The following is a 16,989-nucleotide window of genomic DNA, read 5'->3' as shown; positions in this document are numbered from 1 at the left end:
TGTCAATAAACTTACGAGTAAGACCTTCCCCATGTAAAGGTCTATTCTGAATGAAACCAGAGATCTTTAAATTTGGTATCTTGAGTATCTTCAATTCTAATTAATCCACCAATGAAAATTTTGTCTTTAAATGATTGGGCATTATTAGAGTTCCCTCCCAAAGACTTTTAGTGTCACTACTCCCACTTTTCAGATTTCTTTTAAAAATTACCCCCTGATGAAATTTTGGTTACTCACCCTAATATCTCCCATTTAAATTTAGATGCAAAATTCTCTTGCAACAACCTTGCAATTCTTCACAATATTAAAGGCACAACACAAATTCAAGTTGTTGACAGGTTTGTGCAAAAATCGAATCCGCTGGAAGATTACAGCGGTCAGGCAATTTAAGTTTTTTTCCCCCCAAAATAGTATTTATTCACAATAAATTATTTACAGAAAACTGTTTGAAGTCTCTTTGGACCCCTTGAATCATGCCTTGAATAGTACAGTACAGAAAGAGACCCTTCAGCTCTATGCTAAACTATTTTTGTCTAGTTCCACTGACCTGAACCTAGACTGGTTCCCTCCATGTTCTTCCCATCCATGCCTTTCCCATCCCTGCCCTTCCCATCCATGTCCTTCTTATCCACGTACCTCACCAAATGTTTCTTAAATGTCAAAATTGAGCCTGCATTTACCAAGTCAGGAGGCAGATCATTTCACACTCCCAGCACTCAGCATGCAGAAGTTCCCCCAAATATTTGCTTTAAAATGTTCCATTTACATTCTTATCCCATGTCCTCTAGATTATAATCTCACCTCACCTCAGTGAAAAAGCCTGTTTTTATTTACTCTAGCTATACCCATCATAATTCTGTACACCTCTATTAATTCTCCTTTTATTCTTCTGCACTTCTGGGTATAAAGTTCAAACCTGTTTAACCTTTCCCTATAAATCAGTTCACGTCCTAGCAACGTCCTTGTAAATCTCCTCTGTACTCTTTCAATCTTACTTGTACAATAGGATGATGATAAACTTGAACTTATTGATACCTTTCCTGTAGCTAGGTGACCAAACTGCACACAATCCTCCAAATTTGGCCTCACCAAATATATCTAATACAACTTCACCATAACATCCCAACTCCTATACTCAAAATTTTAATTTATGAATGCCTTTGTGTCAAAAACTCTCTTTACGACCCATCTACTTGTGACGCCACTTTCAGGGAATTTTGTATCTATTTTCAGATCCTTTCATTCTGCTGCACTAAGAGTAAAACACGAAAGCCTGCAGACACCAAGACTGAAGTAAAAACACAATCCTGGAGAAACTCAGCAGGTCAAACAATGTACTTTGCACTGCATAGGAAAGATAAAGTTACAAAACCAATGTTTCGGGCTGAGCCCTTCAACAAGCATGACAAAATGTAGACAGGCTCCTGAACAAAATGCTGTGGGGAGGGGCAGGGTGAGGAGCGCAATCCCACAGGCAGGAGGTAATAGGTGGATAAGGGAGGGAGGGTACACCAGCAAACAGGAGAGTGGATGGCTCTGTGAATGGAGAGGGGAGGAGAGCAGGAGGTTTCCTCTTTATTTATCAACTTTACAACCACTATGACATCTTGTTGAAATTCACCCCTGTTGTTTAAGGGGCTTCCATCCAGTCTCAGCCTTTCAATATCCAGTGTTAGGATCCTAGACTATGGTCCTTCACAACAGTGCCCTCGAGTTAGTGATGCATCCCTCAGCACATACTCCTGCAGCCTGGAATTTGCCAATTGGCAGAGTTCCTGCACCAACATCTCCACGTGCTGATAGATCAACAACTTTCAGCAGACCAAAGGGCATCGTTCACCGAGTTGGCGATCTTCCACCAGTTCTGGAGGTTTAGTTCTGTGTGTGTCCCCAGTAAATCAGAATCCTCTATCACACTGCTGCTGGGGATGAACCCTTGCATCCTCTCCACACACCCTTGGCAATTTTGGATTCTACAAAAAGCTTGGTGACTGCCTCCACTGCACTCATCTTGGGGATAATGTATGTTATGGGTGATTGCATGGGAAGGATCTGATCAGGAGGACTCCTCTCATCACCAGGCAAGCCAAGTCCTGCTGCCTGATCTTGAGGACTGGCGATGAGGCATTCAGATTTCAGATTTATTGTCAGAGAACACCAGGATTCTTTTTCCTGTGGGTGAGGCAGAATTACCACTTATTGGTAGTGAAAAAAATATACATCACATACATGTAAACAAATAGAGAAATGTAAACAAACTGCAATACAGAGAGGAAAAAAATCAATAAAATGCAAAAATTAAGTTTGTGTTGAGGAGTCTGATGTTGGAGGGATAGTGACTGTTCCTGTTGAGGAGTCTGATGGTGGAGGGGTGATGCAGGTCTTGTGCATCTATATCTCCTTCCTGATGATAGCAGTGAGAACAGAGTGTTCACTGTGGATGTTCTTGATGGTGGGGAGGGAATTGCTTGTGATGTCCTGGGCTGTGTCCACTACCTCCTGCAGTGCTTTATGCTCAGTGGTATTGATGTCCCCATACCAGATAGAGATGCACACTTTCTACCACACATCTGTAGAAATTTGCAAGGTTTCCAATGTAAATTCCTGAGGAATTTAAATTCCTGAGGAAGTAGAGGCACTAATGTGCTTACTTCATGATGTCATAAGTGTGTTGGATCCAGGAAAGATCCTCTGTGATTAGTGACTCTCAGGAATTTAAATTTGTTCCCTCTCTCCACCTCTGATCCCCTGGGTTTCCCCTTCTTGAAAGCAACAATTAGCTCCTTGTTTTTGATAAGATTGAGTGCAAGGTTGCTCTTGGTGCACCATTCAGCCAGGTTTCAGTATATAGAATTTAGTATTCTGTCAGATGACCTGAATGGCATGGTCAGGGAACCACCCCATGATATCCATTACATTCTCATCTCTGTGTCTGATAGGCATTTTATGCTGATTACTGTCTGAAGTACTTGTGGTCAAAGGTGTTTGTCTGGAAAAACTTTTCCAGAGGATGGGTAGGGTGGCAAAGACCAACTGACTGGGATATTGTGCTGCACTGGGATCAGGGCCATCCATCGCAATACCTGAGACAGATAAAACCTCAGCACAAAGTGGCACTTAGTTCCCTCATACTTTGGTTCACGCACAGCAAAATATAGTCACACATGAAGGTGGCTTTCAGGATAAGGGCCACGTAGTGTATATCCTTGTGTCCTCATTGTCTGGCAACTTGCACACGATGACCCTTTCCATCTTGGATTCCTGTATGAACCAGAATACTGCTCTTGTGACTGCCAGGGCAGAGATGGGGTGGGTGGGGGGGGGGGTGTGGGAAGAATGGGACACACCTGCACCACAGAGTTATACCAAGAGCACCTCGCACCTGATGACCAGGTTCTTCCTTGTTACTGAGAGGGAGCACCTTGCCCACAGACCCAATTTCGGGTGGTTTTTGTGATCCACGGTGACTAATTCTTGTTGCTAGGCTCAGCCCTTTCAAACCAGATTCAACTTCAACCACTTGAGACAGAACCCTTCATCAAGATTGAGAGCAGAGTGAAGATAACCAATATAATGAAGACAGGGTGGGAGGAATTGGATACGAGTAAGGAGATAGGAGGCAGAGGTAGTTGATTGGCAGGTGTCAGACAAATGGAGTGAGAGACAAGAAAAATAAAAGGCCAGTGCAAGAAAATGAGTTATTTAGAATTGAAGGGGCGATGTGGAGACAAAGGCTGACAATGTTGGAATCTGATAAGAGAAGACAAAGGTGACAATAGTGGTAGAATGAGACCAGATAGAACAGGAAATGGGGTGGAGGTGGGTGGGGTTGGTGGTGGTGGGGGTGAAGAACTCTGCAGGGAAATTTGGATGGACAAGGAGTGTCCTGTGTTTATATTTTTTTTGGATAAACAAACTGATTGTGCTGAGCTAGTGGGCACTTTAAGAGCAGTAGCGGTCAGCATAAACATGCTATTACAACTAAAAGAGAGCATGTAGCTGAGGTGTCTAAATGGATCCTTGTGTGCTCCAGGGGAGTCATGCAGGATGTGATTAGAAGTCAGCTTTGAAATTGCACTGGTTGAGATTAGGTCGGCAAGAGGGAAGCAAATCATTTGAGTTTCATATAGCTAATCATAGGAGGGAAGTTCAGGTACTTGGTATGGTTGACAATATCCCCGGTTGTAAAATGTTAAAGAGGAAGCAACAGGACTACAATCATGAAAAACGTCAGTCACACTGCTTATTGTCAACTCTAAAATCTTGTTTTAATTAGTTTCACTAATGCACTCCAACTTTGCTATATGGTTCTGGTACTTACACACGAGATCCTTCCATCTGTTCCTCCATGTGTGAAAGACAAAGATCATTCATAGTAAAGGTTAAGGATAGTTCTGCTGCACGTCCTGGATATACGACCATAATGAATATTAAATGTCATTCAATGGTGTACAGCTGTTTTAACAAAATATCTATCTGAAATTACCTTTTAAATGTTTCACATTTTTGTACTTAAATGCAAAATATCAAAGTTATTGCAAATTTACTAAGTATTTAGGAACTGTCAATTTTAAATGTCCTTTAGACTACATAACAAAGATGTACTTCTCCTTTTACAAATTGAATGCATCAACACTCCAATACATGTAAAGACAAGTTATCTGGTGACAGTCATGTAAAGTATATTATGCCATTCTCTGCAATTGAGAAATTGCTGGGAATTGATTAAACTTGCTTTACTGTTGCTGCTGTGGTTTAACAATGTCCTAGTGAAATAATCACTTTTTTTTGGCTGTGCTCAAATTTGCAGTCATAAACAATAAGAATCCACTAAAAAAAAGACTAGAACATAATAAACCTTCAAAAGAAGGTTCCTGTGAGATTCTGGATCAATACATGCTACTTTTCAAGCTAATTTAATCATTTCAGAAGCTAAAAGTAGTCTTTATGCAAAGCCTCTTCTACAGTCTGCAGTTCTGATCAAATCAATCCAATATTTACACTACCATGTCTATCACATCATTTCACATCTCCCCACCCCCCAATCATTGGGAGAAGTAAAGGTCCATTGTTTGAACTTCTAAAGTAAACAGGTATTGTTGGTTGATTATTTAAGACATCAAATGTGATACTCAGATGGCCTATTCTGCAATGAGCTTTGCAAAGATTCCCTCACAGTGCTAGAGTTAAAGGCTGAAAGGTTTCTTTATACATAACTTATACTATCCTCACATATGAAAGATTTCTTCTGTTGGCAGCCATTAATGACTGAAACCTGCCAATATAGTTGCGTTAATGGTAGAAGTTAATTCTAATTCTGTGAAAAACAAGTATTAAACTATTAGATAATAAAATATTTGGAAAGGATTAATACATTTTAAAACTCCCTTAGTGAGGTACAAAATTAATAAAATATTTAATGTATTAATTTAATTTAAAGATGACTTTTAAATTGTTAAATGAGTATTTTTTGGATTCACATGTCATCTGTAATTGTATCATCTCTCAGGTTCACCTATTTTCACTTGGTATAAAAAGCCATTATCTATTTTAGTGGGCATATGCATACCCTGATCCAATTGGTTAATTTAATCAACACATTCACTGTTAAATTCATTTGAGTCTGTTACATTTTTATAAACCTCTGGAAATCATTCAAGAAAACAATTTTATAAAAGTTACACAATGGGAAAGAACATTCCCAAGGAGAAAATATAAACTGTCAGTTTCTGGGATCTGGTCAACATGTTAATATGCTCACAGATAATACTTAATTCTATCATTTTTAACTACGTTGCTTGAAGCAATAGGGAAGCTCACATCCACCACTGAGAATAATCTTTTGTCTTTGTCTTTGGCAGACTAAATACACGAGGGCAAAATGTAAAAGCATGGACACAACTTCAATTGCGCAAAAAGTCTAAAGCAAAATAATTCCTACGTTTAAAGTCAGAAATGATTATTTAGGATATTGTGCCCTTGCATAATCTTGCTCCTCATCTAATACATTGTGCATTGCCTTTTAGTGTGCCAATGTTTAAGTCTGTTTATGCATTGAAATTTTCTGAAGTGATACAATTCAATTTACTTTCCATTTTGAGAGACACTTGAACAGGAAAATCATTATTTCCTGAATAGCGTCCTGTGGTGTGCTCATTGGATTCGAATACCTTACACTTTGATCTGAAACAGATGGTAATTAACAATCGTGAACAAAATCTTTTGTATATTGAGGTCTGGTTGTTGCTGGACATTCTCTGACATTTGGTAGACGGATGACAGTAGGAGGTATTTAAAAAATAGTTTTATTATATTGTCAAAACATGTTTTTTTGTAAAAAAAAGTCAGTGGAAAATACATTGCTAAACATATCAGCGTGCAGGCTGAAACAAATCTTTGCAATTAACTTTTTTGTCGCACTTCTGCATTTAGTTCATTTTCATACTTAATGAATCCAAATACAAAAATAGAGTATTTACATTAAATGTGCACAAGTGCATTGATGAAAGGCACAAAGGGAGTATTCCAAATGATACAGCACCCCATAGTGCTGTGCATAGCTTGAATATTCTTAACCACCACAACACTCATTTTTTCACGACCTGTATCTTCAATGCAAATTATAAACGTTGTTTCAATAATTGAAATATTATATGTTGATGGAACAGAGCAGTTAGGATGCTTGGACAGCAGACTTGAAAACAGAATTAAAGTTAGTCCTCAGTATAGTTTGATGTTTCTCAGTGTGCTATGCAACATCCTGATTCTTCATGTTTGTGGAGAAGTGACATTCTGGAGAAGGTTTTGGCACAGTTTTTGCACTGGTACTTCTTCACGTCTGAATGAGTTTGTAGATGTGCCCTCAGGTTAGATCGATCAGCAAATGCTCTACTGCAATGTGGACAAGAGAATGGCTTCTCACCTGAACAGAATAAAAAAAGTGACTGAATTATTTTGTAATGGATCTGACAGAGTAAAAAATAGTGGCATTAATTCCCAAAGCATGCTTACTTCATTTACAGTAAATAATTATATGTCAATTGCTCGAGTATGAGAAAATGAAGTTTAAGTCCCATTCAATTTTTTAAAGTCTGAAATTAGTGTCCACACATTTCAAAAACATGATTATAACAACATTCATGGGTTAAAACTAAACAAGCTGCCGATATTAGTAGGGAGATGACGAGTCAAATGGTAGGACGGGCTGATAATGATGCCCTTCGGTGACAGGTGCATTTGGATCAGGAATCCAGCCAACATTGCTGGTGGCTTTTTTTGTAGGAACGGCAGTGAAAGTACAACCTGGAGACCCGACGTCATCCGTAACCACCACATTTCGGCTACAATTGAAACAATTGCTTCTGTTGGGTCTTGAGCCCATCCTTACAAATCTGCCTCTCTAGTTGCTTTGATATTAGTAGAACTTCAAAACTTTCTGGCTCAACACGACTTCACATTAAATTGGATTTACTAAAAACTTGGTCTCTGCTAATCTCGTTATGTTTTTTTTTTAATAAATATGGCAGCAAATGCAAACTCCGCTACACTTTCCGAGCATTCAATTTGAACCTTGCCGGGGCTATCTCAACCTAGCGCGTTTCACATTTGCCTTGTGCAAGAGTGAAACAGGTTAAGGACGCATCACCGCGATCAAACATTCCGTTACACTCCGGGGCCACACTCACCCGTGTGTGTCCTGATATGCCCTTGCAGTAACCACGGTCTGGAGAAGGCTTTGCCACAGATTTTACACACGCAGGGCAGTGTGTGGGTCCGGATATGCATCTTTAAGGCTCCCAAGCTGACATACTCCTTGTCACAATACTTGCAGCTGAAGGATTTGCGTGTCTGAGCGTCGCAGTGGAGCTGTTTGTGCTTGGCCAGACCCGAGAACGTGGAGTACGCCTTGCTGCACAAGTTGCACCGAAACTTCTCCTCGTCCACGCCGTTCTCGGCCGAGCCTCTGCGGCCGATCCTCTCTTCCTCGTCGCTGCCCGACGTCTCCGAGCCATTGGCATCCCCGGCGAGCCTCTCGCATTTGGAGCGGTGCCGGGGACCGGCCGGGCACATGCTCCCGTTGCTGAGGGGCGTCGGTTGGACGGCTGTGTACTCGGAGGCAGGTGCAGGGTCGCTGGGGACAGGAGAGGGCAGTAGGGCCGAGCAGACGCTGCCCCAGACGCTCCCGGGATTGTAAATGGCTGAGCTCAGGATCTCCGGCTGAGGAATGACCGCCGGCATTGGATAACTCTCGTAGAGGTAGGGAGAAATAATGACTGCAAATAAAAAAGATACACGTCGATGACTCAAGGACATTTACAACTGCAAGTGCCTTTTCAGGTGAAGCGACGGCCGATTCATCTGCCGTGACTGACTTTAACAGACTTTCATATCAAAACTTGCTGCCTTCCAAGAATATTTACATCAGACCCAATAATACATCAATGTAAATGCTCGCTGTTTCTTTACAACTGCAACAAGATCGTAGTTTACCTGTTTGCGTGTCCAGTTCGCCGTAATTTGGTTTTTTGCTGGTACTAAAATGTTTCTTAACTAGGAATGATCGCGGCATCTTGGGGAAGGGGTGGGTCTAGGGTGGGGGTGATGGGTGGGCGCTTGGGGGGGTGAGGGGGGGGGAAAAAGAACGTCAATAATTTCTGCAAAAATAATCCTGAGGTTTTGGCCGGTGAAAGGCAATCACCAGCGCTTTGTATTTTGGGATGGAGAGGGTTGTCAAGCTGCAGCCGACTCGGTTGCTGGTGAGAGTGGGGGTGCCGGCGGGAATGTTGCAGCCAGAACTGTGAGCGAGCAGAAGGCGGTCCAGCAGCCGCGAGTGCGGCGCATTCCTGTAATGTGCTGTAAATACTCGCGAGTCAGGTGCAAGGGGACGGCGCGCGCGCACGGCTTCGCCTCGGTCGCCTCGCCTGGCCAATGGCGCGCCACCTTTGGATGGCCGCGGGGCGGGGATTGGGGGAGGCCGAACCAGCGCCAGGCGACAGGTGCTGGAAGGAGACTTGCTGCTGAGTGGGTGGGGGGAGAGTGGGCGCTGCCAGGACTTGTTGCCCCGTGGAGAACGCGCATTCCTCTCTGAAATCACTGCCTGGTCCGAATACACATGGTGTTTATCCCTTCTGGCGTCGTGGGAGCGAACACCTTTCAAACGGAGTCTTGCAAGACAGATGTGTAAAGGAAAAGCTTCGGAGGAGGAGGGGAGGGGGAATTGGAAAGGGAGCCACATCTTTGCATTGGAAAGGGGTCAAGCAAAACAAAAGCAAAACACCATGTCCAGTGAATGAAGAGAACAAATCTCCCAAACATGATCGAAATACCTACTGCAACTCAAAGGTTACAGGGCGGGTTCATTAAAAGGATTAGGAAAAAAAAGGGGGGTGTTGAGTTTCAACTTAATATGATCTGATGTGGATTGTGTCTGAGGAATACAGCGGTGGAAGAACGTTTCTCTGGAGTGACCGTGGATGTGAATCAGGATGCCTGTCCCCATGCTCCAGTTCCCTGCACAACGAAGAGAATGTGACTGCAACAGGCAAATGTAAATATTTACTTGGAAGCAGGTGGATGAAAACGTGCGGACAAAGAAGCGGCCGTCGCATTTATTCCCCCCCCCCCATGTAAAATGTAAAGGCATAACGTCAAGGGAAATGATCGCTGACAACCCCTGAATAAAGTTGTTTTGAACTGTTAGCAGGAATCGAACTTGATGGAGTAATGTCGATCGATGCGCGTCTTCCTTTGCATCGCTACATTCTCCATTCAAAAGTGAGCCGAGAAAATAGAGACGTGGAAAAGTTACACCACCGTGTTTGTTATCCCGCGTACTTTTTTCGCGAAAAGCGCTGCTTTGTCGTGCGGGGCTATTCATTGCTGCCATGCAGTTTATGACTTCATTCTCGGTGAAGTTGCCCCGACGAGATACGCTTTAATGTTCAAGCATTGCTCGTACAGCTGTTTGGTAGGAAAGCATTGGTCTGCCAAACGTCCTCTGGCATAACTGCGCGCACCTGTCTCGCCCCATGACTCCAGGCTGCTGTCGAGTGGATGGCAAGCGGAAGAGCTCAAGGAAAGAGGGATGAGGATCAATCCGTGCCGATTCCATGAATCGCCGCGAACGTTGGTCTCCAGCGCTCTTTTGGCCAAGTTTGAGTGCGGCCGCTTCCTTCTGCCGCCCTCCGCTGGCCGAGATGCTGAGCTGCAGGGCAAGTTGCTCCAAGTCATTTCAATGATCAAATGCCACCACCACGCGGTTGGAAATAGTGGGGAAACAAGCCAACCTCATCTCAGAATTATTGATCATTTTGTAAGATCTGGTGATTTTCATGTATCTGAGCAATGTCTGTTCTTGTTGACAATTATGTCATCAAGAGAAGCAAAGAAATTATGCTGGTCAGAGGAATGTTGTTATGGTTTCTCCTTCCCTGTGCTGTGTGCTATGCCAAGATGAATTAATATTTTTTTACTCATTTTGGAATAGATGAAACTTCTAAGAAATTAATTTCTCTAGATTAGAGCTGTATAGCAAACTGCACACAACGACCTGGTAGTTCTTTCTAAATTAACGATATTAATTTTGATAAATCAAGGGATATATAATGAACCAACAACCCACAACTGACAGTAGTTTGGCCCAATGATTCAGGTACTCGATAGGGAAGGTCAAATCTCACCATGATAATTTGTCGAACTGAATTGAATAAATCTGGTCATTTTAGGATAGATATAAAACTTCAACAGACTCATTTAGGTCCTTCAGGGAAGCGAACCTGCCTACATATGATTCCAATGTCATACGAGATGGTTAGTCCCAGGGGAGCAAGTGAATACTTAGAACCATGGAACACTGCAACACAGAAACAAAGGTTTCCCAAACTTTTTCTTTCAACTCATATAACACTTTATGTAATTCTTTTGCCATTGGTGCTCTGTGATTTGTAAGGGATTACTAAAGGTGGTATGTGAGTGGGGAAAAAAGGTTGAGAATGATTACTCTTGACCCAACTGTTACTGAAATATTTTGCTTGAGAAAAATTGACATGGACCTATTTCTTTTGGAGGTATGAAACCATGCACATAATGAGTCAATTAGGGACAATTAAAATGATGATTTTCAAAAATTTTCTTTCCTCTCACATACACCATAAATTTGGGAAACCCTGCTAGCCTATGTAGTCCATACCAAACTATTCATTCTACCTAGTCCCATCAACCTGCACCAGGACCATAACCCTCCATACCCCTCTGATGCAATTTTCTTTTAAATGCAAAAACTGAATCCTCGTCCATCACTTCCACTGGCAATTCATTCCACACTCTCACCATCTTTTAAGTGAAGAAATGTGCCATAATGCTCCCATAACCCATAACCCATATCTAGTTCTTGTCTCACCCAACCCGAATGGAAAAAGCCTGCTGCATTTACCCTACCTATATCTCTCATAATTTTGAAGTCCTCTATCAAGTCTTTCCTCATTTTTTGATGCTCTGAAGAATAAAATATTAATCTATTCAACCTTTTCCTACAACTCAGCTCATGTCCAGGCAAAATCCTTGTAAATTCACTCTGCACTCTTTCAATCTTATTGCAATATTTCCTGTGGCTAGGTGACCAAAACTACACAAAATACTTCAAATATTGCCTCTCCAATGACTTACCAAATTCTCTTGTCGAAACCAACAAAAAAAAATAGGCTGGGCCATACCTTTGAACAATAGAAGAGATGGAGTGCAACATCTTCTAATGTGTAATCTAGAAAATTAAATTCCTATAAAACATCTAAAAACTAAAACCTACAGCTCCTGTGTGAGTTAGTGTCAATGCTGCATATGTATCATAATTGGGTATAGTTGCGCTATCGATTCTCTGGTATGTGAAACAGTTTCCAGCTCACAGTGATGACATATTCCAGAGACAAAGTTTCATCTGAGCCTGAATCTAAAACACAGCTGTATGGTTGAAAGATGGAGCGACAAGTGCAGAAATAGTCTATTCATTTAGTCTGCTCCGCTATTTAATCATAAGCTGATCAATTTTCCCACTCAGCTCCATTTTCTGCCCTTCACCCCATAATCTTTAAAGCCCTGGCTAATCATAATTAGCCTTAAATACACCCAATGACTTGGCCTCCATAACCACTTGTGGCAACAAATTCCACAGATTTACCACCCTGTGGCTGAAGAAATTCCTTCACATCTCTGTTCAAAGTGGATGCCCTTCAATCCTCAAGTTGTGCCCTCTTGACCTAGACTCTGCCACTATGAGAAACAACCTTTCTACATCTACTCTCTCGATGCCCGTGGATCTTATAACATTAATTTACAAACATAAAATGAGAATGAAAAACAAAAGATTGTCGCAGCCTTTGCATAAAATTTCAAAACAAATGAGATTGAAGTCATATGGATCAAGAGCTCTCTGATGTCTGTAAACATGAAATCTGAGCTTTCTGATGCAGTGATTTTAGAGTGGAATAACCTATATGAATAACATTAATGAGACAGTAGGAATATCATTCTGTGTGCATGCACATGGACATAGATATCAATTAAAATGAAAGAGGCTTTATTAAATAGCTCCTGACAATATAGTTTCTGTGCTAAATATTTGATAATATTTAGCTTACATTTTTGTTTTAATTGAAGCTCAAATGAAAAGAATTCTGAGCTTTGATAATTTGTGTGAATTAATTCATAACACACAAATTAAATCAGCCAATCAACACATTCTTGAATTATTTGGTGCAGATGTATTTCTCATGCAACAAACAAGCCATTTGATCACCATTTCTTCCACATATTCTATAAATAACAGTGAATAAATTATAATAATTGAATAACTGATTTAATTATTTACAAAATAATATTTGTACAAGGAATCATAGATTTTAAACAAAAGCTGCTAAAAATAAGAGGTATTTGGGGTATTTTAAATGGTGTGTGACATACTCAAATAAAAACAGAAAATTTTGGGGATACTCAGTAGATTAGGTAGCATCTGTAGAGAGAAGGAGAGAGACAGACAGATAATGTTTTAGGCTGGCGACTCATCACCAGAACCAAAAAACTGTGAATAAATGCAAATGCTCCCACTGATTTCTTAGTTCTACCAACAACATCACTGTTCTATGCTTTAATATTGCTTATCATTTGATTTTTTTCCATAGCAGATGTGGTTTAAGAAAATATTCTTGAGTATTCATCAATAAATATTTAAATTGTTCTCATGACTGATAGTGACCAAATCATTAATTACAAGTGTCTCAATCTAGGGTATTTGATAGACATTGATGGTATGGTTAGTGAAATGGTTATCTCACGCTATTACCGAAGCAGTGACCTGAGTTAGAATCCACCACCATCTGTAAGGAGGTCATATCTTCTCCCTGTGTCCGCATGAATTTCTTCTGGGTGCTCCAGGTTCCTCCCATGAAGGGCGTGTTACTGTGCCATATCTCTAAATTAACAAATTGTGATTAGCTTTGATCTTTGATACTAAATAAACAATCTATACATGTTTTGTCAACAATACTGTGGCTCATGTTCAATACCCAATGAAGGATTCCAACCTGAAACGTCGACCATTCTTTTTCTCCTACTGATACCATTCAACCCTTTAATGTTCCTCCAGCAGATTGTTTTGTTTTGCTTGAGATTGAAGCATTTTCATCTCCGTAATGATCAGGACAAGAAAAATCAAACATCTATAAAATATTCACTTTCTCTGTTCCTTTAGATCATAAAAAAAACTGCAACAACTGGTGGTGAAGACATGATTACAAAAGTAAAGAAAAACTGATTATAATTGATTACGGATTGTTACATGTCAAATGCCTTGCAATTCAATTGTAGAAGTATGATTCACAAGATTGCTAGTTAAATTAATTTTTCCTTCACTGTGAAAGCACTTAAACAGCAGTATGTATTTCTCAAAGAATGAAACTTGGTATAGTAGGCAGAAAATGCATCACTTAGCAAAGAACATAAGTTTGGTACCTTTCTGTATTTTTCCTTGCAAATAGGTTGCATTAATTTCTCATGAAGCAAAGATTCCACACTCTGTTAAATCGGCTCTTTTAATTAATGAAATGTGACCCTTACAGGCAAGAACAACACAAACACTAATTACCTCTGAGGTGTTGGTAGTTGCAGTTCTTTTGGTGATGTTGCTCCTATGGTGTTATTAGGTAGTAAATTTGGGAGTTTTGAGCCATATATGTGAGAACAAATATATTTAGGATGGTGCTCAACTTGGTGGTGGTTACATGTAACTGTTGGATTGTCCTTTTGAGATGCATGCTAGGGAAGTTTGGTGGATTGGTGTTTCTTTTAAATTATACCTGGGTCCTGCTTCCCACGTAGTGAATACTTGAAACGGTGACTTACCTCAGTGCTGCCGATCTTATTGAGTTTTGGAGCAACCCTGATCCAGGCAAATGGGGAATATTCCATAATATTTCCACTCTGTCTTGTAAATGGAAGGACATATTTGGAGAATTGGCAGGTAAGTGACCTGCAACAAACTGCAGGACAATGCAGAACAGCCAAACTGTGTTTGATTTATTTTATAACCAAGGCATAGAAAATGAGAGTAGGGAAGTCATGCCAGAACTATACTCAACTATAGTTGGACTATAAATTATAATACATGTGACTTTAGTCTGATTTGATGCCCGCTAGTGGGTGATGCTGACAGGATTGGAAAACTGTTGCTTAATGAACAAACTGAGCAATGTCTTAAAGAAGGTATAAATAAAGACAACTCGATAAAGTAAATATGTGGAGCCTTATTCCCTCAGCTGAACCAGGCAGCATAGACCAAGTGGAGACATGCAGGTGCTTGAGTCTATTGGAGGACTCAGGGGATCAAGCAGCATCAGTGAGAGAATGGTCAGTATTTTGGGTTGGAACAAGATTCTGATCCAAATTGTTGTATGGTTTATAAAACATTGACCATCGATTTAAAGCACTGGTAACAGAAATAGAGGAGAGAAGGGGATTTATTTTAAATCAAAAGGATTGTTGAGATCTGAAAAAGTGGTCAGAATAGAATCTCTCATATCATCTAAAATATACTTCAGTGGACACCTATCACCTGCAGGGTGTGGATCTGGTGTTAGAAAGTGAGCTTTTTTGGGGTATTTGATCAGCATGGACATTGGGCTGAATGGCCTGGATATAGATCTGCAGCAGAAATTGTCCATTCATTTGCTATCTCTTGGCTCCATCACTCTCCACTATTTATTCAAACTTGTTAATCCTTCTAATCTAAGGCTAAGCCTTGCCTCCTCCCAGTCTTTCAAGACACCAACACTTATACTTGTATTTGTGCATTTTTACATTGGTACTTTTTTCTCAGGAATCAGTTGTCACAGGGGTCCATGGGCAGATCTTATTCATCTCTCCTTGGAAAACTCTTCTGGTGCAGGATGTTTGCACGAACGAAGGCTGGTCAAGTGCCGTGCCTGTGGGCCAGGGTGCGCACCACTGGGTGAGTTGGGGTAGAGCTCCAATGTCTGCTAACCAGAACTACGGGTGAGTGTCAGGCGAATATAGGACTAGACGATGCAGCCAGAAAACTCATTTCATCTCCATTCACTGTGCATAAGAGTCCAGAGCATGCCTGTGCCATGGGAGTCTTGCAGTGACGTAGCTTAATTTTCTGATCTCACCCACCACCTCTATCCATTGTAATTCAATAGGATAGTGTTTTGTTTACTTATTGCATTTGAGTGGAAAAATGGGATAGGTGTAGAAAATCAGGTGACTGAGTTCATAAGATCACAAGATATAGCAGGAGAGGTAACCCCATTAGACCATCAAGTGTGCTCCACTATTCTGATCACGAGCTAATCTATCCACCCACTCAGGCCCATACCCTGGCTTTCTTCCTGTTATCCTTGATGCCCTGACTAATCAAATACCCGTCAGATTCTGCCTTAAACACACCCAAAGACCTTGTTTCTACATCAGCTTATGGCAACAAGTTCCACAGACTCATGATTAAAGATGTTTTTTCCACATTTCTGTTTTAAATCGATATCCTTTTATCCTGAAATTATGCCCTTTTAACCTACAATCCCCTATCATGGGAAACATCCTTGTCATATCTACTCTGTCCAAGCCTTTCAGCATTTGAAATCCCTCTATGGGGTCCCTCCTCATCCTTCTGTACTCGAATGAGTACAATCCAAGAGCCGATAATCGTACCTCATATATTAACCCCTTAATAGCTGCTATCGTTCTCGTAAATCTTCTCTGAATCCTCTCCAATGTGCCAGCACATTATTTTTTCAAATAAAATGCCCAAAACTGAACATAGTATTCCAAGTGCTTTACAGAGACTTGACCTTACATCCCTGCTCTTGTATCCTATCCCTCGAGAAATGAATGCCATTCGCCTTCTTCATCACTGACTCAACCTGGAGGTCAATCTTTAGGGTATCCTGCATGAGGATTCCCAGTCCCTTTGCACCTCAGAATTTTGAGTTTTCTCCCCATCTAAATAATAGTCTGCCCATCAATTTCTTCTACCGTTCCAACATTGTATTTTATCTGCCACCACTTTGCCCATTCTCCTAATCTATCCAAGACTCTCTCTAGCTTTTTGGTATCCTCAGCAATACCTTCTCTACCACCTATTTTAGAATCATTTGCAAATTTAGACACAAAGCCATCTATTCCATTATCCAAATTATTTATATACAATGTATAAAGAAGTGGCCCCCAACACCGACCCCTGTGAACACCACTGGTTACTGGTAACCAACCAGAATAGGTTGCATTGCATTCTTGTAACAGAAGTCTGAAGTTCTAGTAATTAGAGGGTGAGAGGCTGTGTGTGGGGGAGGAGGGAAGGTTGATGTTGGTGCTGTTATTACATTGTTGGATCTGCCATACTTTATGTTCCAAAATAGCCTGCACCCAGACATTTCTTAACAATGAAGCAGGATAACCTGGTCCTGACTTGATGAAGGGCTCCGG

General features: G+C 40.9%; 1 protein-coding gene across 1 annotated transcript; it reads right to left on the bottom strand.

Annotated features, from left to right (window-relative positions):
- Positions 1 to 6,320: 6,320 nt before the first annotated feature.
- Positions 6,321 to 8,851, bottom strand: snai2 (snail family zinc finger 2). Its single transcript, XM_069915439.1, has 3 exons — positions 8,491 to 8,851; positions 7,686 to 8,273; positions 6,321 to 6,922 (listed from the first exon to the last, which is right to left on the bottom strand). The coding sequence occupies exons 1-3, from the start codon at positions 8,567 to 8,569 to the stop codon at positions 6,741 to 6,743; spliced, it is 849 nt and encodes a 282-aa protein (XP_069771540.1). The 5' UTR covers positions 8,570 to 8,851; the 3' UTR covers positions 6,321 to 6,740.
- Positions 8,852 to 16,989: the final 8,138 nt, after the last annotated feature.

This window comes from Narcine bancroftii, chromosome 2 (genome assembly GCF_036971445.1).
Source record: "Narcine bancroftii isolate sNarBan1 chromosome 2, sNarBan1.hap1, whole genome shotgun sequence".
In the NCBI taxonomy this organism is placed as follows: domain Eukaryota; kingdom Metazoa; phylum Chordata; class Chondrichthyes; order Torpediniformes; family Narcinidae; genus Narcine; species Narcine bancroftii.
Note: the sequence above shows the minus strand (reverse complement) of the source record. Positions and strands in the feature narration are given on the sequence as shown.

Bases quoted from the DNA above. Each gene is read 5' to 3' on its own strand.
- snai2 (XM_069915439.1), bottom strand. From the start codon at position 8,569: ATGCCGCGATCATTCCTAGTTAAGAAACATTTTAGTACCAGCAAAAAA. The intron at 8,274-8,490 runs GTAAACTACGAT...TTTTATTTGCAG, and splicing joins CGAACTGGACACGCAAACAG to TCATTATTTCTCCCTACCTC. The intron at 6,923-7,685 runs GTGAGTGTGGCC...TATTCTGTTCAG, and splicing joins GCATATCAGGACACACACGG to GTGAGAAGCCATTCTCTTGT.